At 46.1% G+C, this 27608-nt stretch overlaps 1 protein-coding gene across 1 annotated transcript; it reads left to right on the top strand.

Moving 5' to 3' along the window:
- The first annotated feature begins 6537 nt into the window (after positions 1–6537).
- On the top strand, positions 6538–27608 carry SLC19A2 (solute carrier family 19 member 2). The gene is made up of 6 exons (XM_080393632.1): positions 6538–6743; positions 6857–7462; positions 10569–10800; positions 23654–23846; positions 24759–24900; positions 25134–27608. Exons 1-6 carry the CDS (start codon positions 6555–6557, stop codon positions 25257–25259), a joined length of 1488 nt encoding a protein of 495 aa, XP_080249758.1. The 5' UTR covers positions 6538–6554; the 3' UTR covers positions 25260–27608.

Here is a 27608-nt window from a genome sequence, read left to right on the forward strand (position 1 = left end):
CATTTTTTAATTGCTATGTCCGTAATGTAAATGTGTAATGCCATACAACGTGATCCATCTTAGACCGAGAGTTAATCTGATACCCTGTGGCAAGGGATTCCACAAATTCAGCCATAAATGCCTTATTTCCAACAGCCATGTGCTTCAGCCTGCATTGTGCCAAGCAGAGCCTGCCATGGTGTGCGGGACGTAAGGGAAGTTCTCTGCCAGAGGCTTTTGGTAGCGACTCGCCTGCTAACAACTCCTGTGCTTTGGAGAGATGGCTGCTGTTTGTCCTAAGGCTCCTGCAGGAGGCAGATAGCTTGGATTTTACACTGACTTCTGTATCAGCTGTGTTCCAGTAAACCGCAGTGCTGCTTTCTTCCCCCAGTGCACAGCTTTCAGGACATGCTTGGTTTACCAGTCTTGTGGAACGCAAGATCTAGCATGTATGGAACTAGAGGTAACGAAGGCAGCAGTGGGGGGGATGTGGTGGAATGGGTGGATGTCAAGGGGTGAACTATAGGTGAAAACAGTGAAGTCTGACAAAAATGGAAAAGGTGAATTTGTGTTGAACTAGAGCAGGGGTCCTCAAACGGCCCCCCAGGGTCCTCAGTCTGGGCCCCGGGTATTTGCAGAACACACACACACACACACACCCCGCCGGGGCTGGGGGGGAAACCAAGCAGCCGCAGATGGCTGCCTGCCACTTCATCCGCACGCCGGCCCCCTGGTTAAAAAGTTTGAGGACCCCCGAACTAGAGTATGAAAATACCTTGGACTTCCAAATTGTGTATAGTAAAAGAGAAGCAGAAAATACGCTCCGTCCGTGCTACAGAGAAGAGCTGTTGCATTCCTTTAGCAAGGGACCTTTTCTCACAGGGCAAGGACAGTTGATCAGATTATAGCAATGTATTTATGACAATGACTGTCAATGACCTTCCCTTCACCTCTCTAAAAGACAGTTACAACGTACCCCTGAGTGTTTTCTTGCTCTCAGAAAACAGGAATGGCTGCAGAATAGCTCCAAAAAAAAAGTCATGCCATTCAAAGAATATCCTAGCAGAATTTATACATCTTTATTTTTTATGAGGGGAAGGAATTTTAAGGGAATTAAGAAGAAGGGATCAAGAAGCTGAGTCAATTCTGTTGTCTGTCTTAAGGCTTTTTTAAAAACAGTAATTTGCTATGTGAGGTCCCGATATGGGAAAACACTGTGTTCTTCCCTCCAGAGCAATTGCCTTGTTCCACTGGTTGTGATGCCAGGGAGACACATGCTCCGTGCTTGCAGGACGGGGCAGTCATCTTGAACCTGGGCTCATACTTACTCAGTGTGTGACATCTTTAAAGTCTGGAACTAACAAGCCCTTGGAGAATAAGAAGTAAAAGAAGTGAAGGCATACTAGCTAAATAAAATAATCAGTGCCAAAGCTTCTAAATTAACCCTACGTGGCTGCATAATACTTCTAAGTGTCCTGTTCAGAGCCCCAAATTGTCAAAGGATCGGGGCAGGGGAACTAGGAGACACAGACCTTCAAGGCTGTATCCAGTCTTCCATTCTTACACATAGCTACAATCTATAGGCTTTGTTCTAAACCAATCAAGCCTCGTTTCAGAAATAATTTGGCTTCTTTGTTCTCACTGCTTCTGTTTCTTTCCTACATATATACTAGCTAATAGAGTCTATTTCCCCAAATCAATTGCAAAGGCCAAAATCATAAAACCAAAGAAATCAGTTGCTGCCTTTTCTCACATTGACATGCCTTTGTTTCTTCCACGCTCAGCAAAAGAGAAATCTGTTTTATTCCCTCCTTCTGGAGAGTTTCTGAAATATTTGTACTGCCTTAGTGCTCTTGCATACTGAGAAATGATTCTGAAGAACGGCTTCACCAGAGCACAGAAAGTTTTTAACTTGCAGAAACTTTTCTCCAAACAACTTGGCAAGACTTTAAAAGAACTTTTCTTGCACGTAGATTTTATAAATTCCTCCACATTAAACTGCAGGCCAAAACTGGCTAACAATACCCCCCTCTGGTGCATTTGTGGGTGAAACCAGTCAGAGTTTATGGTGTGGTGTACTGGGTTTGGCTGAGCCCCATCGCAGCCCTCACAGCCCTGTGCTTGTATCGGTAGTAGAAAGGTGGTGATCACCCCCCAGTGTTTTGGCTGCTGCTGAGCATCACTCGCACAGCACCAAGGCTGTATCTCCAACCTCCCCCTGCCCCCCTCACCAGTGGGCTGGGGGTGGGCAAGTTGGCCGGGACAGCTGACCCGAAGTGCCCAATGGAATATTCCCTACCAGTTGACATCTGCTCAGATACAAAAGCTAAGAGAAAGGAGGAGGAGCCGGGGACATTCTTTATTTACGTTTGTCTTCCAGAGCAACCGCTATGCGTACCAAAGCCCTGCTTCCCGGGAAGTGGCTGACCATTGCCTGCTGATGGGAAGTAGAGAATAACATCTTCTGTTTTCCTTTGCTTCCATGCACACAACTTTTGCTATTGCTTCATTAAACTGCCTTGAATCTTGACCCACAAGGCTTTTTTCCATCTTTTCTGCCCCCCATTCTGTTGAGGAGGGGACTGATAGAGTGGCTTGGTGGGCACGTGGCATTCAGCCATGACCAACCCACCACATGTGGATAAGCTGTGACCTTAAAAGGTTGTTGACTCTGAGACGGACATGCATTCACATGAGTTGCTTGGATCTCATGCTGAATCAAGCATCCCCAGCCACAAGGGCTTGGTGTGATCCTTTTCTTCCAAAGTGCCAGCAGCAATTTCTGAGATTGATCTGAAAATCTGAAGAGTTCTGGGTAAGTACAGACAGGTTTCAAGCTTCCCTTGTGCAAGAGAGGAGCAGGAAAACACAGCCAGCAAGACAGCCTTCTAGTGTACAACGACCCTTTGTATGAAGGTGAGGCCTCTGATAAAGAGGTTGTTTGAGGAAACTCAAAAGCTCCGAAGGCAGTTCTGAGTAAAACCCAGCACAGAAGGGTTATGTCCAATACTACTGCATGAGCTACGTGGTGGCATAAAACATGTTACTCACTGGGAACTGTTCAGATGTAGAAGCCAGAGTTCTGTCTGTAAAGGGCAGCCATCACACCGTGCATCCAAGCTGCAACTATCACTTAGTCAGGTTGGATGACATGTGCAGGTGGTACCTCTCTGTCACACTTGCACTAACTGTTACGGTCTTGAAAGATTTTATAATTCTTTTCATGTAATATTATTTACGTGGAAGTGTTCAGAATAATAGCAATCACTCAAATTGGTCAAATCTTTCCGGTAAGAGAATGATTTTCTCTGGAAAATGGTTTCATCCTGTGTGTAATGTGGTGATTTTCAAAGCAGTCTTCACATTACCCATCTGGGAAGCTAGAAATGAACAAGCACATAGCTTAGGGATTAAATCAGTCATTGTTTAATGCTAACATATATTATAAGGTTATTTTGGTTTTGGAATTAAAAAAAATACAGTTGAAGGGTAGGAATTTTTCCCTATTCCTATAATTTTATTTTTAAGCTTCCTATTTCTCCTTTTTTCCACTGAAAAAGGTGTGTGTTTGTTGAGAAAGGAAGGGAGCAGCAGGTAAGCTTAAGTAAGGAAACCATACCTTCAACAGCTTATGTCTTCCCTCTTGGAAAAAATACTGGAAGTTTTGAGGTTTTTCTTTGCTACCAAACATCTTTAACCTTGCCTTACTTTTTTTAGTAGAATGGCAAGATGGAAAGGGAAAATAGTGAGGAAGTCTAGGGAATGAAAGATAGAAGTTAAAATTCAGGGAATAAAATTTTATCTTGTATCCAAAGGCTGAAAATATTCTGTGAAAACAAACAAGGCAAGCTCTTCTGAGAACAAAAGAAACCCTGAGAAAACCTGGAGTATTTAAATCAGAACTTTTCAAGTTCTTTTTCTTACGCAGTTTTTGGAAAAGAAATCTAGGTTGCCTGACTCTACTGCTTCAAGGAGACAGGTTGAGCTGACGTAACTCCCTCTACCCCTGCCAATTCCCTGGAAACAGCAGCTGAGCTCCAGTGGTACAGCTCTAGGGACTGCTGCTTTGGAAAGGACCGAAGCCACCCACCAGATCCGATGAGCAGCCTGGAAGTTGTGGGAGCTGCTGCCCCTAGGCAGGGCGCACCATGGGAACTCCAAGGTTCTATTTTTTCCTCCCACCTCTGCTTGGCATGAAGCGATAACCCAGATTGGAAAGAGGATGCACTACACCTCATGCTATCAGGCCATATCTTTTATTACCTGCTACTGAGCCACATGCCAGCAGAACAGAGGGGCTGCTAAGAGCTAAGTGAGAGGGAACTGTGCGTTTCTGTTCACTTCCCCATGGCAACTTGCTCATCACTCATTGTTTCAGCTCATTTCACTCTAACCGTGTTATTTTAAGAGATCAGCAATGCCTTGCAAATGGTTGAGATGGATGGCAGTATTAACAGGAGCTGAATCTTTCTATTTGGAGTTTTGCTTCAAGCTAAATTGTGGTGGAATGGCAATTCTTCTATTTTTTTAATTTTTTTTAATAAACCTGCAAACAAAACAGAACATGGAGATGCTGAGGAGCAACGGCTTGAGAACAACTGAAAGGAAATTTTGCTAGACCCAGAAGATAGCCAGAAAGCAGCAAACCACCAATGCCAGATGATACAGGACCTAAATGTTTAGCTGCACTTTACCTTTTGTAGCTGTGTTTATTAAACTATGATAATGGTGATAATAATAAAATTCTGAAGTTCAAGGAATTGGTTCTGGGGCTGAGAGGAACCTGTTCTTGCCCACTGTTTTGCTGGTTGACTGGATACCAAGCAAAAATGAACTCCAAATCAAATATAAGAATAAATGCAATTTATTATATTACAGTATAATAAAGGAAAATAGCATGCAATATGATAAAAGTGCTAGTTATTATGCACAATATGATAAAAAAGCATTAGGAGCAAAGCATCAAATCATTACTGCAAAGCATTACAGAGACTAAGAAAAGGATACATTACCAATTACCACCTTAACATCATCCAGGCCCACACCTGGGCTGGGAAGCCCCGTTGCAGCCAGCAGCAGGAGTCTCTCAGTAACTCGGAAAATTCCTACGCAGTGCATCCACCCGTAGGTGAGGCTTCTGGCCAAGCCCAGAGCTTGCCTGCCTTTATACTCAGTGAAAAACAAAAATAGTTTACATACCTAGTGTATGTCAACTTTGGCATGCATTATCTCATAATCCATAAGCTCCACACAGGCCAGGGATGTTGGCCAGATGCCCGAGCGTGGTGGAGTTACCGTCATGACACAGCTGCACACAATATTTATTGTCTGATGGTCCTGCTCACAGCCTGCCTGTTCAGGGGGCTCAGGACCAACACCAGCTGTTCATTAATGTTGCCCTTGAGCTCCCTGAGCTCCCCGTCTAAGTTAAACAATTCCTACTTAAAGGCAAAGACTTTTTCATAAGCAGTAATCAATTTAATAATTTTCACTACACCCGGCCAACTGTGTATAGCCAGATGCCTTCGGAGGGTTTCGTTTTACTGCCTGGAGCAGCGACCCCAGCTAGGAGGCAGGACGGACCATCGCACGGGGGGGGGCTGACCCCCGGTATGAACCTTCAATGGCATCAGCCAGTCTGGAGACGCAAGGGTAGGGACGGCGTAGGAAGCCCTGGCAGTGGAATCGAGGGAGCAGGGCGCAGGGAGAGGCAAAGCAGGTCCATGGAAAGGCAATGTGGGATAGACCGAGTAGCAGAACAGCAAATAGCTTAGAGGAGGATTGCCAGAGCTTTAAGAATAGTAGTCCTGGGCGAAGCCGTAGGTAATTATTCTGAATGTAATGACGCCGTAGGTAATTATTCTGAATGTAACAGTTTTATTTTCCCCTCTTGTCTAATATTTCTTCTGGCTGGACGACACGGTGAAGCTTGTCTCAAAGGCCAGGAGCGGATCCAGCTCTCACCCGGCTGCAGGGAAGAAGCGGCGGAGCGGCAGGCCGTTGGGCTGGGGAGGAGTGACCCGCACAGCACAGCGGGCAGGGGTCTCCTCCGTGAGACGGATGCCAGGAAAGGCTCGTCCCTGCCTCGGGGAACCGGGCGATGAGGGGCTCTGCGGGGAGACTGACCCGCGGGGGGCTCAGCAGTGCCCGGGGCTCGGCCAGCTGCCCGCCTCCTCCTGCGCCCACACGCGCGGTGCCAGCCCCGCTCTCCGCGGCCCCGCTGAACGCCTGTCGCAACCCGCCGAACACGCCGCCCCTTCCCCCGAGGCCTCCCGGTGCCCCCGCCGCCGGCTCCCCTCACAGGCCCGCGGCACCGCCGGGGCGGCGGGGGGCGCGCGGGCCACGGCCCCGCCCTCCGCGCACGTGGGCCCCTCTCCCGCCCCGTAGCTCCCCATTGGCCGGCCTCGCCGAGCGAGGGGGTGGCGCCCAGTCAGAAAGCGGCACAGAGCCCCGCCTCCCGCCCGCCGGCGAATGGCGTTTAAGCGCAGCGGTGCCTTTGGGGGGAGGCGGCGGCGCGAGGTGACGCGGGCCGTGCCCGCGGCTGCCGCTGCGCTCAGGGCCGGCCCCTGCCTGGCATGGCGGGGCCGCGTGGGGACCGGCTGGCGCGGCGCTCTGCCCGGGCCGGCAGCGGCGGCGGCGGGTGCTGCTGGGCGCTGCCTACGGCGCTGCTGTGCGCCTACGGCTTCTTCTGCAGCGTGCGGCCCTCGGAGCCCTTCCTCACCCGGTACCTGCTGGGGCCGCCCAAAAACCTCACCGAGAGCCAGGTACCGCGGCCCGGCCCCCGCCCCCCCCGGCCCCGCCTGGGTGCCTGTGTCCGCGCTTTGCTCGCGGTGCGCGGGTGCTGGGGGTTACCGCCGTCTTTTCCTCCCCTTCCCAGGTGTTCAATGAGATTTACCCGGTGTGGACGTACTCCTACCTGGCGCTGCTGTTCCCGGTGTTCCTGGCCACCGACTACCTGCGGTACAAGCCCGTGGTCCTGCTGCAGGGCCTGAGCCTCATCGTCACCTGGTTCATGCTGCTGTACGCCGAGGGGCTGCGGCCCATCCAGTTCCTCGAGTTTTTCTACGGGATGGGGACTGCCACCGACATTGCCTATTACTCCTACATCTACAGCGTCGTCGATGTCAATCTGTACCAGAAGGTCACCAGCTACTGCCGGAGTGCCACCCTGGTGGGCTATACGGTGGGCTCATTGTCCGGGCAGGTCCTTGTGTCAGTGGCAGGATGGTCCCTCTTCAGCCTGAATGTTATTTCCTTAACCAGCATATCCATTGCCTTTGGTACAGCGTGGTTTCTGCCGATGCCACAGAAAAGCCTTTTCTTCCACCATGTCCCAAGTCAGCAGCTCGGTTGGGAAATGAAGGTCATGGACTGTAAAAATGGATCGGCTGTCCAAGATCATCCTGATGTGCAGAGGGCACCTGGCTGGGAGGATGAGACAAAAGTTCCCTTGAACAGGGAGGGTCATTCAGCAGAGAAACAGGTGAGTTGTGCCCTGGGTTTACAGCAGGGGAAGATGCAATACTGATGTCGTCATGCATGCATAATACCTACGCAGCGGTGGAGATGTACTGTTCAATGGCAAATAGTATCCCTTTGCTTATCCCACTTCCTTATTCACAGCACAGGAAAATTTATTCCTGGCTTCCTTTTGCTGATGGAGCGTGGTAAGCTGCTCCTTAGTTTCTCCGAAGTTATTCCATGTGTCTTGCAAGGCAGTGATTAAAGTTCTCTGGGCATCAAATTGCTGTTCAGTGGTACAAAGCGAGGGACATCTCTCGAGCACTAAAAATTGTGTCTGTCCAAATTCTGTGTGTGCTTCTGGATGCACTCTGTGACTTACAGAAAAGAGGTAGTTCTTCCTGCACTTGCGTTTTGAAAATACTTGTTACTTCAACTGTTGTGTAAGCTGTGCAGTAATAAGCAATGTAGTAACTGTGTTTTATCTTATGATCCTGGAAGGAAACCGATCAATCAAGGAAACTGCAGTAGTCCTTCAGAGCACTTACAGGCTGATATTGATTAGTTACAGATAGGCAGAAATAGAAGTAAATTGCAGGAAGTACCTGTGTGTAATAACAGCTTAATCCAGCTCTGAGAGCACCAAGGTCGTACCCTGACTGGTGGCTTCTGTGGGCTGTGTAACCTCTGACAAAGTCACTTCTATGGAAACAGGCGTGCAGGTGCCTTTGTCTGGTGGCAGGATGTGCTGAGTCCCGTGAGGTGGCGAGCAAGCAGCCTCTAGTTTTGAGGCCTGATGCGTGTGTGTAGTTGCCTGCCAGGTGAGTTTCTGCTGTGCTGCTGCTCCAGGTAAAGCATGCATATGGAGAGCCTGTCATGGCAGGGGGATTTGAAGCCCTGGGGAAGAGCTCAGCCTTTCTCCTCGGTCAGGAGGAGGTTGTGCTCTTTCTGAGAACGAGCCAAAAGGTAAGCATGGCTGTTGGTTTAGTCAGCTAATGGGTATTTCACTTAGCAAGTAGAGGCAGCATCCAGGGCCACTTTCAGCTGCTTCTAGCTACAGCTGGGAATTAAAGGTATTAACATTCCAGGGACTTAATCCTGCCCCATCCAGCACGATCTTGTGTGAGCAAAAGTATTTTTATGCATGCTATACTTGCATGCTGAAGGGTTTTGTTAAACAAGACAAAGTCATTATTGCACAGACTACAGTATTACTATAACTTACCTTCCCTCTTGTTCATCTTACTCCCATCCTGCGAGAGCAAGGGTGGTTACAAACTAATGGCGACAGCTTTAAAAAAGGAGCAAGTACACTTGCATAACTCTCCAGAGTTTAGTTTTATCAGATGATAAAAGCTGTTAAGCACTGGTGTGTGGGGGTAGTCCGTCTTACTAAGGTAATGGCAACCACATTGCAGGAGCATCAACAAAACGCCGTACAGGAGGTACGGAGGAAGCACTGCCAGGTGCTGGGAGGGCAGATGGGCCATTCTTGCTTATCAAGCACATGCTTGGGTTAAATGTTCCAAATCAGTTTTTGCAGTGTATGTAACTGTTCCCTTCCCTAGTTTTCCTGTGCCTAAACTTGAGCTCTGTGTGAAACCTTCTGTGTGGGAGTTATGTTGCCAAGCTCTCGTTGCCACGAGCATACCTCTTCCCAGGCAGTTCTCTTGAGCTTAGGAGGAATTGCAATCACATGTAGAGCAAGCGTTTTGGCAAAGCACCAGCAGGACTGTGTGGTGTTTAATAATGACGCTTAGAAATCAGTGAGACTTTGAGGGGTGGAAAAAAAGGGTGTTCAGGACAGAGTTAGGCTGTGGTCTTTAGGGGGTTTTAGTAGAAACACCTTAAAATGAGTTTTATTGAGCATGGAGAATAGTCTTTCCCAGGCATGCACTGCATGATTCTCCCAGGGAAAGGGCGTACTGCCAACAGCCCAAAGTTGCTGCTGCTGTCCAGAAACTGCTCCAAAATATCTTGTACCTCACTTCAGTGACAGTGCTGCTGTATGTTACCCAGCAGGGGATCCAAGTTCACAGGGGCTAGAGATGCTGGGTGGGCCTTGGGGGCTCTGCCCGGTCTCACATGAAGTAACTGCTGCTCTGACTTACTCAAGAAGGGTATTGTCTGTCTAGAAAGACTGTGTGTGTTTGCATGCAGCAAATGTAATCAGTAGCTCTGTCTACAAAGTAAAGACATGCTTGTTTCCTCTGCTGCTGTTGGCATAAAGTGGTTAGGAACAGGACTGTAACAGCCTGTACGTAAAAACTTCCATTTGTTGTCATGCCCTGTTGCTGGAACTGATTAACTTTTTTTTTTTTTTTTTTTTTTTTTTTTTTTTTTTTTTTTACACCACTTCATGCGTCTGCCCCTTTCATGCTCTTTCTAGAAAGATTTGGAGGGGAAAGCTTCATTTTTATCTCATGCCACTCTTCAGAGCACTTGCAAATGACAGCTCCTGTATATACAATAGCAGCGTCTGGTGGAAGTAGCTTCTGTTTCTCTTAAGATCTGCAGGCAACATCTCATCTTCTCAGAGCCTTGGTGAACATTAGCAGGCATAGTGTGTGGTGTAATGAGATTGCTGCTTTGAATATTTATAATCCCTGAATGCTAGTACTAAAGAAAATTGACTTATTTGTGGGGACTATACTAATCTGGTGGCTTTCACGTTCACTGCCCTAGCAAATTTGGTTGTTTGGATCAGAACTTAAAAGTGGCAGTGATGCTTTTTTGCCTGTGTGATTTGAGGGACCGGCTTCTGATCCTGCCTTGTCACAGTGGGTATTGTGTTCTGTTCTGTGTCGCTTCTCTCTGGTACCCTTCAGTTGCTCACACAGTACTTATAACATCTAGTGGTTACTGCTCTCTGCTTGAGAGAGCCAGAGGTGGGTGCCTGGGACTGAACCCTTCCTCTGCATGTAAAGGGACAGCCCTGGTTTGGGCAGAGACCAGCCGCTGAGACTGTGGGATGGAGAAGATTTTTTTCATTACTCTGTGGAGGTTTGTGTCCGAGAGTGGTACTGTCACTCACCAGTGATCAGACCACTCGAAAGGGCTGATTTTTTGGAGCAGTGTGAACTATTTATAAACAAAGCCTTAACATTACTTTCCTCTTCCTTCTCCAGTCTCTGCAGGAGCAGAAAGTAGACATCATAAAGGTGCTGAAAGATCTCTGGCGGGACTTCCTCCAGTGCTACTCCTCCCAGACCATGTTCTGCTGGTCAGTGTGGTGGGCACTGTCCACCTGCGGCTACTTCCAGGTCATCAACTATGCTCAGGGCCTGTGGGAGATGGTGCTGCCTTCTCATAGCACAGAGATCTACAATGGTGCTGTGGAGGCAGCCTCGACACTGCTAGGTAAGCTTCTGGCATAGCTCCTGGTCTGCTGTGAGAAACGCCTAGCGTCCCCCAAAGTCACCAGAGCATGGTTTGGAAGTGTCTTGTGTACCCCCAGGCATGCAGGAGACACAATCATGGCATTCAGGGTGACTCTTCCGTGACATGCACAGGTATGGTGCTCAGTGTTGAGTTAGTTGCTACACACAGCCCTAATTCTGGTAATCCAGTACATACGTGTTTAAAGGAGCCTCCCAAGTCAAGCTTCATTATGAAAAATTTGGCAGAAGGTTCCAGGCATGTGGCTGACTCTGTGTCCTTGGCTGTCACTATGTCAGTGGAGTTATGCTTGTTTTAACCACTCAAAGTCAGGCTAAGGGTTCTGTGGGTTTCTTGCTTTTTTTCTCTGGCAGAGATCGTAGGGAACATATGAAGGGTTCCTGTACACACGCAGCATGTAGTGAGCCACATACAGTCATTTCAGCGCTGTTAGGCAGAAAAGCTATTAAGGTGAAAGAAGGTGCTTGACTTGAAAGGGACAGGTAGGTCGGTCAACACAAACATTTGTTTGTTGTTTAATACTAATTACCAGAACTAGGACAATACCTTTTAATATAGCTAACATACCCTTACAGAGGCTTTCTAGGCGTTGCTGCAGTATGTTCCCTTTCTTTGATGGCGTTGTCATTCCACCATCTGCTGTGTACATCACTTGGGCACAAAAGAAACCCGTGTACACAAACAAGGAAGGCCTAGTACTTTCTTGGGCATGCTCACCAGCCCCCTGTTGGAGTTCAGTGGGAAGCTGTGGCTGTTTTGTAGTTCTAACAGCTGGTCTACCACCTATTGTTAGCTGGGTTTGAAACTTGGCAACTTGGTTCTGAAGGCTTTCGCTATGAAATAATTTGTCATACACTGCTCCTCCACTCTAGCATGCTGCTGTGGCTCATATTTCTTGTTCAATTTGGTTTCCTCTACCATCCTGCCTTAGTCCCAGGAAAGAGAAAATTGCTACCAAGGGAAAGAAGACCCATAGTGTGGCCAAACGGAAATACTCCCAGAAAAGTGTTCTTCAAATATTATGAACATCTTTGATATCAAGGTTCTTTTTTTATATATATTTTTAAAGGCCTGTGAACAATGGACCTACTTGGAGAAAAGATGTTTGACACTAAACTTATGTAAAACTGAATTTTTTTAGTTTCCCTTTTTCATTTTTTTCCTCTATCATTTTTATAAATGGTTGAATCATTTTGGGTGATGTTTTCTGAAAGCAAATTAAATTAGCCTCTGTCCCTGAACTGCTTGAAAGACAGAACCAAAAAATCCTTCTGGCTGACACAGATTCATTGCTTGGAATAAGTGAAATTCAGTGAAGTAATAATCTCAACTAAAAGCTTGAAGTGTATAACAGGAATGAAAGGGACCTGTTAAGGATGAGCATCCAGTGACCTGACTTCCTAGGTGCTAGTGCAAATGCTTTAATTTCTGATTTCCAGTTTGAATTTATAAATGAGAGGTTTATTTATCTCCGATGTCATGCCAAGGTTGTAGTTTAGCAAAACATCTTTGCTCTGGGCCAAAGAAGCCAAGTTTTTTTCTAGTTCTTTGGTAAAGTTAAGCTCTTTGTTCACTTTGTCATTTTACTAGCCTCTCTTTGCATAAAACCTAGTTTGAGTTGCAATCCTTTTTTAAAGGTGGATGACTGAAGCTGCACTGAGCTTTATTCACTGGGGCCTCAGACTTGTAGAAGAATGTACTGTTCACTCTTCTCCCTTTACTAGAAATACCTTTTCTGGTGCATCCCAGATCAGTCCCTTAGGGTTGTACATGCTCCAAGTGGAGCCTTACCTGCAAGCCATAATCTCTTCAAGGGTATACCTGCTATGGTATAGACTTATCCACAGCCACAGTTGCTTTGTGGCACACTTGTTCCAGTGTGGCCTTTTCCATGGGGCACAATGCCTTCAGAGCTGTACCTGCTGCGGCACAAACATAACCGTGGCCACAGACACTTTGAGCTGTACCTGCTCTGGCCTGGGCTTATTCACGGCCACGGACGCTTTGGGGTGTCCTGCTCCTGCGTGGGCTCATCCACAGGTCACAGTCCCTTTGACTGGAGTTCACACTGGAGTTCCAGCCTGACCAGTACAGCAGCACAGAAGCAGCAGCCATGCCCTGGCCATCCGCCAGCCCCGGCGCGTCACCGTGGCTGTTATCAGAATGTTCCCGGGCACAGCACAGGGAGATGATAAGCAGTGCGGCAGTACAGCGGGCAGCAAATGCAACGAGCAGTCACTAATGAGCACTAGACTCTAATATACACTAAGGCAAGCGAGCCCCATGCAAGCACAGGAGCCTGGTGATTAATAGCTAAACAGCAATAACAACTATAAACTCAGTCTAGCATATTCCAGTCAAATTGGTTGTTATCTTGAACCCTTTGAGCCCCATGCTGGGTGCCAAAAAGGACTGTTGTGGTTTAACTCCAGCTGGAAACTAAACACCACCCAGCTGCTTGCTTGCTCCCCCCCCCCGGTGGAGTGGGGGAGAGAATCAGAAGAGTAAAAGTAAGAAAACTCATGGGTTGAGATAAAGACAGTTTAATAGGTAAAGCAAAAGTTAGGCACGCAACAAAGCAAAATGAGGAATTCATTCACTGCTTCCCATCAGCAGGCAGGTGCTCAGCCATCTCCAGGAAAGCAGGGCTGCATCATGTGCAACAATTATTGGGAAGACAAGTGCCATCATTCCTTCTTCCCCCAGCTTCATATGCTGAGCCTCGTATGGTGTGGGAGATCCCTTTGGGCAGTTGGGGTCAGCTGTCCCAGCTGTGTCCCCTCCCAGCTTCTAGTGCCCCCCCAGCCTGCTCGCTGCTGGGGTGGGTGGGAAGCAGAAAGACTCTGTGTAAGCACGGCTCAGCAGTAACTGAAATATGCCAGTGTTACCGACCCTGTTTCCAGCTCAAATCCAAACCACAGCCCTGTACTAGCTACTATGAAGAAAAATTAGCTCTGCCCCAGTGAAAACCAGCACAGCATCCCAGATCTGATTTGCCATTTTCCTGGCTCTTGGTCATTTTGTGCTCAGTTACAAGCAATGTTTGGCAACCTTTGTGTAAGATGCTCTTGCCATCCCTGCGTGTACCTGTGCTGTCCTGCGGAAGAGTAAGTTGACTGTTGTGACTCGTGACTGTCAGCTGCCTGTCCTGGGCAGGATAAATACTGTTCCTTCTAGTGAGGTCAACTGACTGCTGAGCTGCATCCCTGCACTTTCTTGGGAATGTGGCAATCCTTTATCAGGCTGGGTTGTGAAACCACTGGATCAGTGTAGGTGTCTAATTGCAGGACATGGATTGTATATCTTGTCATAATTGGGTGTCAGGCTGATATAACCTTGAGACACAGGGGGAGTACAAACTCATGAGTTGCTATGAGATCCCCAGAGAGTCCTGTCTGTTCCCATGTTTCAGAATTGCTGAGACAGTAGAGAGAAGGCTCTAGGATTTGGCTGCTTTTTGCATCTCAGGGTTTTGCTACTGTGGGAGCCAGGCTTTCAAAGAGCAGAATGTCAGTTGGGTGGTGTCACAGCAGGCATTAGAAAGAAGAGTTTAGTGGGGGGGGAAATAAATTCCTTTCCCTTGGCATAGCTACCTTCTTCACTAGCCTGCAAGGTTGATGCAAGGGTCTGACAGGGTCGCAAGCTTGTACACACTGATGGTGACGTGCGGAAAGCAGACTCCACAATCTGTAAGATTGTAAAGTAGGTATGTTTATTCAGCGCTGGGCAGCACGGGGGAGTAGTCCCGCCAAAACTGTGCGCGCCTAACACGAAAACTTGCTCTGTTTTTATAAGACAACTCATTACATATTCATAATATGATGTAATACGCCTATACATATGCATTACCTATCCCCGCTTTGTATTAAAATTAGTTCTGCAAGTCATTTCCATATCTCTCTCCCGACTGAGTTTGCGCAGTGTCCCCTGGTGGTGGTCGTCAGGGGTCCTGAGGATGAAGGCAGGTGAGTCTTCCTCGTGACCCCCACATCTGGCGCAGGCTCAGTAACGTCCTGCTCTCTGTCCAAACCGCAGAACCAGCTTTGGCTTGTTCTTGCAAGGTTGTAATCTTTCTTTGGACTTATATGGTCATAAAGCTGGACTTATATGGTCACGAAGCCCTTTACTCCCGTACACCTTATCACAGTACCCAAGCAAACCGTGTAAGATTTGGCAAACAGCTTAAATTTTACAACTTTTACCCTAAACAGCTAAACAGACTATTACAATTGTTAAACTCTACCCTATCTCTTACCCCCCTCTCTCTCTGTCCCCCCTTTTCAAAGAAATTAGTAAATTCTTTTACTCAGACTCAAAGTATTGATTAGATTCTAATTTTTGTCGCAGTTGATTTCTCTTCCATTCGCTATAGGAATTTCCAGTTCCCTTAAAACACCAAAATCCACAACGGACAGTTATACTAATAATTAAAAATAGAAAGACAATTACAATGATCATTACAAATAATTGTTTTAACCATGTTAGATTGGGCAACCAGGATGTCAATTTCTCCCATAATTCAAAAAAACTCCAAGAAGTGTTGTCTTGTGTCACTTTATGTAGAATATTTACTTGTTTCCTTATTTCTTGGAGGTCCTCGGTGATTCGCCCGCTCTGATCTGCATACATGCAGCAATCTACATTGATCACAGTGCATACCCCTCCTTGAAAGGCTAATAGCAAATCTAAGGCCATACGATTCTGTGATACTATTTTCGATAAGTCAGTAACTTCCTCCTGGAGTGCCAGGAGGGCATCAACTGTTCTATTTTCCACTGTTTCTATTACAGCTGAGATGTTTATTATTGCCTTTTCCATCTTACTAACCCCTAAAAACGGAATGAACCATCGCGCAAAACTGTGGAAACTCGTTGGTCTGTTTATGAGGGGGTTATTTACAACGTTTCGTTTTTTTCTTATGGGGGGTCGCGTTAACCCGTCAATGATAGTAATATTGGGGACCAGACCTCCCAGAGTGCATGCTCCTCGCCATCCTATGGGCAAGACTTTATGAGCCGTTGTGCCACACAACCAATACCACCCTGTCCCTTGTGGGGTCGGGAGACCGGTATAGTTCAATTTCAAAAATCCCAAATCTCTACCTGTCATATTTAATGTACGACTTCTGTTACAATTTAGGTGTTCTCCCATAAACAGCCCTTTTCCCGAACTTACCAGGCAGTTATCCCCTAATATGCTGGTCTCTTCAACAGTTATTTTTAGTCCCCGTCTCCACTTAACCTGAGGGTCTGTGCTCCAGGTTGTATTTCCCCAAAAGGAGCCATCTTGGCAGTTCATTAGGGAAACTGGCAGTGGGATGCCTATTAACGGTATCTCATAACCAGCATGCCTTGGTATTTGGGTACAGATCCAACAATCTGTTTTATTTAAAATTTTGGTGATGTTTTGAATCGCCTGTACATACCAGTTCTCTCGCCAGGCCGCTGTGTCTATCACCTGTAAAATTATCAGAATCATGTTAAATTTAACCCACATCCTATCTTTTTAGCTTGAGCTTTAATGGCCCTTGAATTTCTGATGTCCAAAGCTTTTGTGGCGACTTCTTCACACGGGTATGATGAATCCAGGCATTCTGTTCTTTAATTTTGATTGCTGTGAAGGAGGTGAGGAGTACTTGGTATGGTCCTTCCCACTGTGGTTTCAAGGTTTTTTCTGCAAGAGACTTTACATATACATAATCTCCAGGTTGAATATCATGTACAGGCCCATCCAGACCCCTTCCTCAGGTCCCAATTACATGTTTTCCAATTTTATTGAGCTGTTTGCTCAATGCCACCATATAGGAGGTCATAATTTCGTCCCCAATTTGCATTGATGTCCCCTTTTGTATTCCATAGGGGCGTCCATACAGAATTTCAAAAGGGCTCAGTCCTTCTCTCGCCCTTGGTCTTGTTCGTATACGCAAAAGGGCTAAAGGGAGAGACTGAGGCCATGGCAAGTTTGCTTCTTGTCCCAATTTTACAATTTGCTGTTTGATTAAATGGTTCATTTTCTCCACTTGGCCACTCGACTGAGGGCGATATGGGGTGTGAAGTTGCCAATCTATACCTAAATGGTGGCTGGTTTGTTGCACTAATTTTGAAACAAAGTGTGGTCCTCTGTCAGAGGATATGGTTGCCGGAACCCCAAAACGCGGTATTATTTCTTGTATTAGTATTTTAGTTACCTCCCGAGCCTTGGCAGTTCTGGTTGGGAACGCTTCTGGCCAACCTGAAAAGGTATCAGTTAATACCAGCAAATATCGGTACCCCCCTTTTCTTGGAAGTTCTGTGAAATCAACTTGCCATTGTTGTCCAGGTCTATTACCCTTTCCAATCTGGCCCATTTCTAGTTTGGGAGTATTCTTTGGATTAGTCTGGAGGCAAAGGTCACACTGTTGAGTTACCTGTCTCACTGTGGTATATAAGTTTCTAGCCACAATATCTTTTATCAGATGCTTATACAGAGCCTCCATTCCCCAATGTCTCTTCCTATGTTCTTCCCGTATTAAATGCCACAGTAAATATGAGGGGACAATTAACTTTCTCTGTGGGGTATAAGCCCATCCCTCTTTATTATATGATCTTTCTAAGTCTGAAATAAGTTTCTGATCTTCCCTAGTGTATTTTGGTTTATCTTGTAGGGAAATATGCCTATCGGGGATTAAAGCCCCTGCTACTTTTATTTTTGTTTTGGCCACTTGTTTTGCCTCTCTGTCCGCCAGTTCATTCCTTTTTTCCAAATCTGAGCTCAGTTTCTGGTGTGCCTTAATATGCATAATTGCCACTTTCTCAGGGAGTTGAACAGCTTCTAGTAACTTCAGAATTTCTTCTGCATGTTTGATATTTTTCCCTTGGGAGTTCAATAAACCTCTTTCTTTCCAAATTGCTCCATGTGCGTGTACAACTCCAAAAGCATATTTTGAGTCTGTGTAAATGTTTACAGTTTTGCCCTGAGCCAACTCCAGAGCTCGAGTTAGGGCAATTATTTCTGCCTTTTGTGCGGAGGTGTTCATGGGCAAAGGTCCTGACTCTATTACCTCTTGACTGGTGGTGATGGTGTATCCAGCGTGTCGATTGCCATTCAGGACATAGCTGCTCCCATCTGTGAACCAGTTTTCTCCGTTTTTTATGGGGCTATCCTTTAAGTCTGGGCGACTTGCGTATGTCGCTTCAATAGTTTCTAGGCAGTCATGATGCACTGGCTCTCCTGTGTTTCCGCTGAGAAAAGAAGCTGGGTTGACAATGTTAGTAACCACGATTTCCACATCATCTTGTTCCACTATTACAGCTTGATATCGCAGGAATCTTTGTGGACATAGCCAGTGTCCACCCTTTGCTTCCAATACTGCCGACACTGCATGGGACACAAAAACAGTCATTTTCTGGCCCAGGGTGAATTTTCGGGCTTCCTGTATATTTAGTATCACAGCCGCGACTGCCCTTAGGCATCCAGGCCAGCCCTTTGCAGTTGCATCTAACTGTTTAGAGAGGTAGCCAACTGCCCGATGATACGGACCTAGCTCCTGTGCCAATATTCTTAGGGCAATGCCCTGTTTCTCGTGAGAGAAAAGGAGAAACGGCTTACCCACATCTGGGAGTCCTAAGGCCGGGGCTGACATCAGAGCCTTCTTTAGTTGTTCGAAAGCTTGTTCGGCCTCTTTATTCCATTCGAGGTGTTTCTGCTCAGTCGCTGTCAGCGCATATAATGGTTTAACAAGCAGTCCATAATTGTAGATCCACAATCGACACCACCCTGTCATTCCCAGAAAGGTTCGCAATTCCTTTACCGTCTGGGTTTTTTTTAGTTTGGCATATCACTTCTTTGCGGGCCTGCCCCGAAGTTCTCTGTCCCGCACTGATTTCATAGCCCAAATAATTCACTTTACGCTGCATTACCTGAGCCTTCTTCCTAGACACCCTGTATCCTTGAAGCCCTAAGAAATTTAACAGACTCACCGTCCATGCCATGCAATCTTCCTCTGTGTTGGTAGCGATCAGAATGTCATCCACATACTGTAACAATTTTCCTTTCTCGGACGGGGCTTCCCAGGATTCCAGGTCTTTCACAAGCTGATTGCCGAAAATGGTAGGACTATTCTTAAACCCTTGCGGCAACACCGTCCAAGTGAGCTGCGTCCTTTGACCACTTTTAGGATTTTCCCACTCGAATGCAAACAACTTTTGACTGGCTTCGTGGAGAGGGAGGCAAAAGAAAGCATCCTTTAAATCTAGAACAGTAAACCAGATTAATTCAGGTGCCAATACAGTCAGTAGGGTATATGGGTTTGCCACGACTGGGTAGAGATCCTCAGTAATCCTGTTCACTGCACGCAAGTCTTGAACCACCCTATATGACCCATCGGACTTCTGAATAGGTAATATAGGAGTATTGAATTCAGACTCACATTCCTTTAATAGTCCTAGCTGCAAAAATTTTTCTATCACTGGCCGGATTCCTTCCCTGTCCTCTTTCTTTAGAGGATATTGTTTAATTCTTACCGGTCGTTGACCTTCCTTTATCTTAACTTCAACAGGTGGAGCATTTTTCGCTCTTCCAGGCACATCAGTAGCCCAGACTCCTGGATACACTTGGTTCAGAATTTCCTCATCGATTTTCCCTTCTGAGGGGAGACTAGTTAGGACTAGACTTAATGCCTGTGTATATTGTTGATCCTTTACCTCCAAAGTAATTTTCCCTTTTTCAAACGTGATCTTTGCTTCTAATTGTTCCAACAAATCTCTCCCCAAAAGTGCCTTTGGAGAGTTGGGCATATATAAGAACTTGTGGATACCCCATTGCTTTCCCAATTTATACTTTAAAGGTTTGCAAAAATACGCCTTTTCACTTTGGCCAGTTGCTCCCTGTACTACAACGTAATCATCTCCTAAAGGTATTAAGGCTTGATTTAAAACCGAATATGTCGCTCCTGTATCTATCAAAAACTCCACTTGCTGCTGCTTTTCCCCTAGCTTAATTGTAACCAGTGGATCCGCTAGGGTAGATTCCCCAGGTCCCCGTCAGTCTTCTATTACCTTGGCTATCTTCACGTTCACCGAGGTTTTACGACCCCCTTCCTTGTTTCTAGGACATTCCCTTTTCCAATGACCAAAGCCCCTGCACATAGCACACTGATCCCTTTCCAGTCGAGACGAATCTCGCCTGCCACCTCTCCGTTCCCCTTTTTCTTGAATGGCAGCTATCAATTTCCTTTGTCCCCGCCGATATTCTTCTTCTCTATTACTAAACACCCTCCACACTTCATCCAACAATATCTCTAAGTTTCTACCTTCTGTAGAACGCAGCCTTTGAAGTTTTCGCCTTATGTCCCCTGCAGATTGACCCAGGAATAAAGAAACTAATTGCTGGATCCCTACCTCAGACCCAGGGTCCAGCGGCGTGTTACGACGCATCACATCCCTCAGCCGATCCAGGAACTCAGACGGGGACTCAGAAGGAGTTTGCTTAACTGCATATAAAGCTGACCAGTTTATAGTTTTGGGAATTGCTCTCTCCATTCCCTTCGAAACCCATTCCTGATATTCCTGTAATCTTTGCATATGTGCCGATCTATTAGCATCCCACTTTGGGTCTTGGAGGGGGAAATGTTCCTTAATATCCTCTCCTATAATTTTATAATGATCTTCGGCCAAATTTCCTGCTGTTTTTAGAACTAGCTGTTTTTCAGTTTCAGTCAAATATTCCAGTAATAATTGTATATCATTCCAATCGGGATTGTGTTGTTTTACGATAAATTGGAAATGCCTGGCTACACTTATCGGGTCACTTCTATAATCCTTTGCAATCTTTCTCCACTCTCCCAAATCAGCAGTGGAGAAAGGCACTTTAATTAGCATTGTTCCACCATCTGGCCCCACCGCCTCTCGGAGGGGTGCTTGTAAAGTAGTCAGGGCAGACTTCTGCCGAGTGTGGGAAGATACAGGGCTATCAGGAGGATTAAAAGCTCCTTCCGAATCCACATCCTTGTCCCGTGCCCGGGGGTGGGGAGGTTTAAACAAGTCATCTAAGTCCTGTTCTGGGGCTTGGTGAACTTTGTCTGCCTTTGTACACTTTTGCCCAATGCTGCAGGAAGAACAGCATCTTTTCAATTTACTTCTACCCTCCTTATTTTCCCGCTCCAATGCGAGTACCATAGGGTCCTGTGGGGGTATTATCCCACAGTCCCTTTGCCACTCCGGATGGTTTCGCAGAGTGAAAAACATATCTGCATATGATACTTCATCCCATTTCCCTTCTCTTCTCAAGAACAGCATAAGCTGTAACAAAGTATTATAATCCAATGTTCCATTAAACGGCCACTTAACTTCGCCCTCTAACTTATACAATGGCCACCACTGATTACAATATTTAATGAGGGTCTTTTTACTTTCTGTGCTTCCCTTCCCTACAATATCCTTCTAATGGGCGAGTATACAACCCAGAGGACTCTTTTTCAGTATCCCTCCTTGGGTGTTACCCATTTTCAATATACTCTTAAGGGATTCAAACTGACTTTTAAATTCTCTCTTTTTACGCCTATCAGCCACACTCTCACTTATTCTCACTCAATTCCACTCTCACGGACGTCCATGCACTCAGAGAAAATCACACACACATCACTTCACACAAACACTATGGTTTGACAAATTCAAATCGGTAGTCTATTCCAAATGCCTTATTGCCGTAACCAAAATCGATACTCAGAGAAATTTAACACAGCATCGCTCCAGTTAACAACCTTCTAGCAGCTGCAAATATCTTGTAAATTACAAGAGGCCCGCTTACCCTTCTCCTGCTTCTCATATACCGGTCATTAGCAGGTCCATCCTGGCTCCCAACAACGGGATACAGCGGTTACCTCAAACTCAGTCGATCTATCCCCGAGATCGCTACCGGCCGCTCTATCGGCCAGCGAGTTTCCCAATTGTAATCCCAAACCCAATAGGTACCTAACCAACGGGCACTATGCTGCATGCCAGACGTCTCTGCGCGATTTATCAGCAGTCCCTAATATGCGTACGCTCAAGTCCCTTTGTTAAACATACCGTTAAATCCGCAGCTCCAAGAGGCTGTTGTCCACTCCCACGGTGATCAGCCAGCAGCGGAGACTCCTCCGAGCAAAACGCTCGGGGCGCGCCTAGGAGCGTCCGCTCCTCAGTCGGTCCCGCAGCCGAGTGGAGATCCTCCTGCCTGGCTCGCCAAAACTGACGTGCGGAAAGCAGACTCCACAATCTGTAAGATTGTAAAGTAGGTATGTTTATTCAGCGCTGGGCAGCACGGGGGAGTAGCCCAGCCAAAACCGTGCGCGCCTAACACGAAAACTTGCTCTGTTTTTATAAGACAACTCATTACATATTCATAATATGATGTAATACGCCTATACATATGCATTACCTATCCCCGCTTTGTATTAAAATTAGTTCTGCAAGTCATTTCCATATCTCTCTCCCGACTGAGTTTGCTCAGTGTCCCCTGGTGGTGGTCGTCAGGGGTCCTGAGGATGAAGGCAGGTGAGTCTTCCTCGTGACCCCCACATCTGGCGCAGGCTCAGTAACGTCCTGCTCTCTGTCCAAACCGCAGAACCAGCTTTAGCTTGTTCTTGCAAGGTTGTAATCTTTCTTTGGACTTATATGGTCATAAAGCTGGACTTATATGGTCACGAAGCCCTTTACTCCCGTACACCTTATCACAGTACCCAAGCAAACCGTGTAAGATTTGGCAAACAGCTTAAATTTTACAACTTTTACCCTAAACAGCTAAACAGACTATTACAATTGTTAAACTCTACCCTATCTCTTACCCCCCTCTCTCTCTCAATGGTACACAAGGAGTCTTCATGTGCTTGAAGGATTTCTAAGACAGCAGGCCAGCTAAAGGCTGCAAAGAGCTTAGATGCTGCACTGTAGCGCTTCCGTACAGTGGTCAAATGCTGAAAACAATCCTGTTTCTCAGATCTCCAGTAAACCTCCCTTTGTCAGTACACTCTCTTGTTTGCTGCGTACAGCAGCATTGTTATGCTGTTGGTTGCTATTTGGCTTGTTTGCAGAACAAGGCCTACTTCAAATGGGAATTTTCTTGTAATGCAATATGTATTTGGGCTTCTCAGTAGTTGCAGGTGTGATAGTGCATGAAACGCACTTCGTCTGCTCATTGAATTGCATGAAGTATCATGTACTTTGCATCTTGTGATCCATTGTCTCTCCTCACTCCCGCTTCATAAAATCCAGCAGGAGTTACAAACCTGTTCTGGTTGTAAAGGATGGCTCTTGCACAAACAACAGTGCCTGATTGTAGCTTGCAATCAGGCTGCATCCTGGTAGACATGGATCGGGACCCTGCTCTTAATCTTACAGGCCAGCATGAAGATGACAGTAGATGTAGTTTTTTCTGCCTCCTGGGAAAGAGCTGTAGCAGCTGTGTATCAAAGTGGGTAGTGTCTTCCTCCCTCCTACACCTGCTAAAGCACCACAAAATAATTAGCTGAGTGCTTTTGAGAACTGGGGTTTGCATTTCTCTGTAGTCCAACTAACAACACTGCTACAGTCAGGCACAGAGGACTGAGTGGCTGTGGTCAGGTCTGAGTCCTGGGGCTGTCATTTGGACCTTTTGGTTTTCTTTTTTTTTTTTCCCTGTTCCTGTAAAAGAGAATGGGAGTTTACAGCAGGGTTCCAGGTGAGGGAGAGGTCGGGAAGGAGTGCTGCTGAGGTGTGCACATGAGTATCCTCCACTTCAGTTGTGTTTGGCTATTGGGGGCTATACAGCTCCTTTGCTCTAGTTCCAATTACTAACAGTTATGCTTTCATTCCCCTCACAGGAGCTGTTGCAGTGTTTGTTGTGGGTCACATAAAAACATCCTGGGCAATGTGGGGTGAAGTGGCACTTGCCCTGTTCTCCTTTCTTATTGCTGCTGCTGTATATATTATGGACACTGTTCGGAATATCTGGGTATGCTATGCATCCTATGTTGTCTTCAGAATTATCTACATGCTGCTAATCACAATAGCAACGTGAGTATCCTTTTAATGTAAATTGCTCTCAAGGTTACAACTGGTATGAAAGCTGGCGTATTTTCTGTGTATCTAGTCTTGCCTGCCACAAATCTGTTGCAAAGTTATGTGTGGTGTGGTGATTCAGGTTGGAAACTGAGACATAGAGATATATTTGGCTGATAGTCTGCTCAAGCTTAAAAGTCTTATGACACTAAAGTGACTGCTTCCAAATATTAGACAGTGCTGCTTGCCAGGAGAATGTTTTTCATAAACATGGCTGGAGCAAAGTGTTAACAGATGAGGAGAGGACAACACTTTGCCTGTGTTGAAGTGTCAACTTCTCCTAACCTCTAAGGAGGAAAACTTCAATGTTGTTTGTCATTTTGGGGAGGAAAACACAGTTGTTGAACCACATGTGCATAATCGCAACAAGACAGTCCAAGTACAATATGAGGGGTGATGCTGAAGCTGGTAACTGCAGAAGGAGCTCTGGTTAGAGGGATGTGGGAGGTTATGGACCACACTGCAGTAGGCTGACACTTTGAGATTACCAACAACTCTCTGGGATCAGAGCATGTTGTATCTTCTCTGTGTGACAAGACCCTTTAGCTACATCAGACAGGGGAGCTGCTTCAGTAAGACTGAAACTCACAGAGCTCCCAGAGTGGTGCTTTGGGGCTTGGTTGCTTTTTTTTAAAAAGTTTTTTACATGTGTCTCGGGGTCTCTTTTAGATTCTATGCTAGTCTGTAATGATCCTATTTAGAAAAGTAAACTATCAGTGTAAAGTAATTTAACTGTGGAAAACACTGGACCAGTCTATGTAACTCTTCACGTTGCATAGTCTTCTTGTCCAGAGCTTGTTCCTCCTATTCACACATTTCCCAGCTTTTTCCCTGTCTTTAAGTTTCTGGTCATGCATTTCTTTCCAGGTTCCAGATTGCTACAAATCTCAGCGTGGAGCGGTATGCCCTGGTGTTTGGGGTCAATACTTTCATTGCCTTAGCACTTCAGACTCTGCTCACTTTGATTGTTGTGGATGCCAGTGGGCTTGGGCTGGACATCTTCACCCAGGTATGATAGCCTCTCTTAGCTCTACTGATGGGAGGGAGGAAAGTAAACCAAGCTGTAAAGCTCCTCAGCTACCTGTTTCTGGGTCAAGGGTTTGACAGAGGAATGATCACTGATTCCTGATATTTTAGAAGAGGAAAGGAGCTCTTGTATTAATTTTCTTATAAATTTGGTAACTGCTTGATTTAACTTAACTGCTTCTTTTTTATTATTATTTTTATTCCCCTTCTCTGCAGTTCATGATTTATGCCTCTTACTTTGTGGCCATCTCACTGGTGTTCTTGGGCAGTGGCATATACAGTATTACAAGAGCTTATAGAAGACAAGAGCCGATGCAAAGCAGATCTCCTGAAAGCCAGTAGTGCACCAAGTGAGGACTCTTGGTGGCTACATATGAAGATATAGGTCTGTTTTTTAATCTCTGCCTTTTTTTCCCAAGGCAGTCACCTTAATGGTATTTGGTCTGTATTTATACTACATTTTAGAAGGTAAATGTATTAGCTCTTACTTAAGTAAGAATGAATACCTTCTTTCTAAAATGCCTTTTGTTTTTCTGTTGCATATATGGGATATGCAGCAAAGAACAGTAAATTTTCTCAAAGAATGAAAGCCCTGGGATGGTTTAGTCTAAGGCTGTGCATCTGGAGGCTGCCATTGAAAAGGCAGCTTCGTGATTGTCTAGTCAACTGCTGCTGTCTCTGTCACTGAGGTGCTGCTGCAGGGCAGAAGTGAGGGCACACTAACAGACCTCTCTGGAGAGCTCCGGGCCTGGGATAGGAGGTGGCCTTAGGCTTGTGCTCTGCAGTGTGGCTCTCGCTGTGGCTGTCCCGTGATGCTGGATGCTCCATTTTGGGGACTAGTACGCTTAGGTTTCTGCATATGCATGTGCTTCCTTGAGCTGCTTGTACTGTTGCTGTCATTCCTGTCTGTCACCCCTGCTGCCAGAATTTTACCATAGCTGATCATGGTGCTTCCCAAAAAACCTAACTGTGTCCTGGGGCAACTTGTGATGCTGGTGAATTGGCTATTGGCAGCGCTACTTGTGCTGTGAAGGCCTGTGCCCAAGGGACTGTAAAGCTGGAGGGGAAGCTTTAGAGGGAGTTTAAGTAGACAAAATACTAATCCAAGGGACCCTTGGACACATCTGCCTTTGTCCTTTAGGACTGCAAATTCCTGCAATTATCGGAGTCCTGCCTCACAATCCTGGGGGCTGGGCTATTTCAGTAGGGTGGTGGATGTTAGTATAGCACTGAGAAGGAAGGTGACTTTGCAGGATTTTAAGCTGCTATTTGTGACCTTGGAGAATCACGACTCTGGTGACACCTTCAGGTATGGTAGTTACCAGGATGACTGCCTGAGGCTTTGAAAAATGCTGATTTCTGGTGTCAGTTTTTCCCCCTTATTTTAACATGCCTTTATGCCTCTGGTGGGTCTCTGTCCACTAGTTCTACCTCTTCTTTCCACCTAAACAGGGCAATGAATGTGTGGAGTGGACAGTTCTTTTATTTTGTCCAGTCTAAGCAATTTGGGACTTGCCTTATGGCTGGTTTTTAAATTTATTTATTTTTTTCCAAATTGCTTCAGTACTGGGAAGGAGTTGCCCAGAGTTGTCCTGGGCTTGGGCACCTGGATATTCAGGCACCATGACCAGCACAGCAACAGATACCTGTAGTATACTGTGGAAATAGCCTGGGGACTGTCCCCATTGCTGTGCAGGTTGTGGTGAGTCTAAGTGCAGGAGAACTGGCAAGGAAGAAGATGCAATGCCGTGTGCTTCCCTCCATGCCTTCTCTCTGCTGGTTAGAGCTGCTTCCCGTCAGACCCCAAAGCAGCAGCTTCGGTTCGTTGCTTGCTTTTAGTGCCATGGAGACTTCACAGCATCAGGGCTGGGAAGGTGTTTCTCTCCTGGCTGGGACAGGTACAGCCTTTCTTATCGCTTCTGTGAGTCTCAACCTTTACCATGCTGCCAGGTGAAGGATCAGTGTGTCTGGGATGTGCTGCCTGCTCAGGGGACCACTCCCCAGAGCACCTCTGTGCTTGCAGCCTGCCTCTTAAAACAACCCCCTAAAGAAGGGCTCAGCTGTACTGGCACTTACACTTGTAAACCTAACTGCCTTATCCTGAAATGGAAACTTGAAGCCACCCATGTATATATTCCTTTCTTTACTGTTTTTTGTTTGATTGTTTTTAAACAAAAACTGAAGCTATGAAATGCCAGCTGATGAGCTGTGCCGGGAAAAGGATAGAAAGGGCATATCCTGTCCTTTGGTCTGATGGCAGTTGCAGCAAGGCACAAGGAGTGGGTTTACAGCACTAGTGTCAAGTAACCAAAAGCACCAGCTCAATTTTAATCACGTTTTTCATACAGAGAACAAAGCTTTGATGGGGAACAACCCAGTTATTTAAAAGCAAGTAAAAAAAAAACACAAATGAGTTATAGCAATAACAATGATTTTTCTACCAAAGTAATGAAACTGTGCCAACTGCAATAGAGGCGTGCTACACCACATCTGTCTTCAGGCCCATTAATTGTATGGAAGCCACACCTGGATGTTTTTCAGGTTCCTATGCTGTGCTGTTGTGATGAGGTTGACTGTAGAGCCTGACTGGAGCTGTACATGGTTACTGATGCCTATGAAATTCTGTGAACATGTTGACATTGTTGGTTTCTATGAATAGCTATTTTTGTTAAATAAAAACACTCTGAGGCA

Source organism: Falco punctatus, assembly GCF_963210335.1.
Source record: "Falco punctatus genome assembly, chromosome: 6".
Taxonomy (NCBI): domain Eukaryota; kingdom Metazoa; phylum Chordata; class Aves; order Falconiformes; family Falconidae; genus Falco; species Falco punctatus.

Coding starts and splice junctions, on each gene's coding strand:
- SLC19A2 (XM_080393632.1), top strand. CDS start 6,555: ATGGCGGGGCCGCGTGGGGACCGGCTGGCGCGGCGCTCTGCCCGGGCC. Junction 7,463..10,568: donor GTCATTCAGCAGAGAAACAG/GTGAGTTGTGCC, acceptor TTCCTTCTCCAG/TCTCTGCAGGAGCAGAAAGT. Junction 24,901..25,133: donor GGCTGGACATCTTCACCCAG/GTATGATAGCCT, acceptor CCTTCTCTGCAG/TTCATGATTTATGCCTCTTA.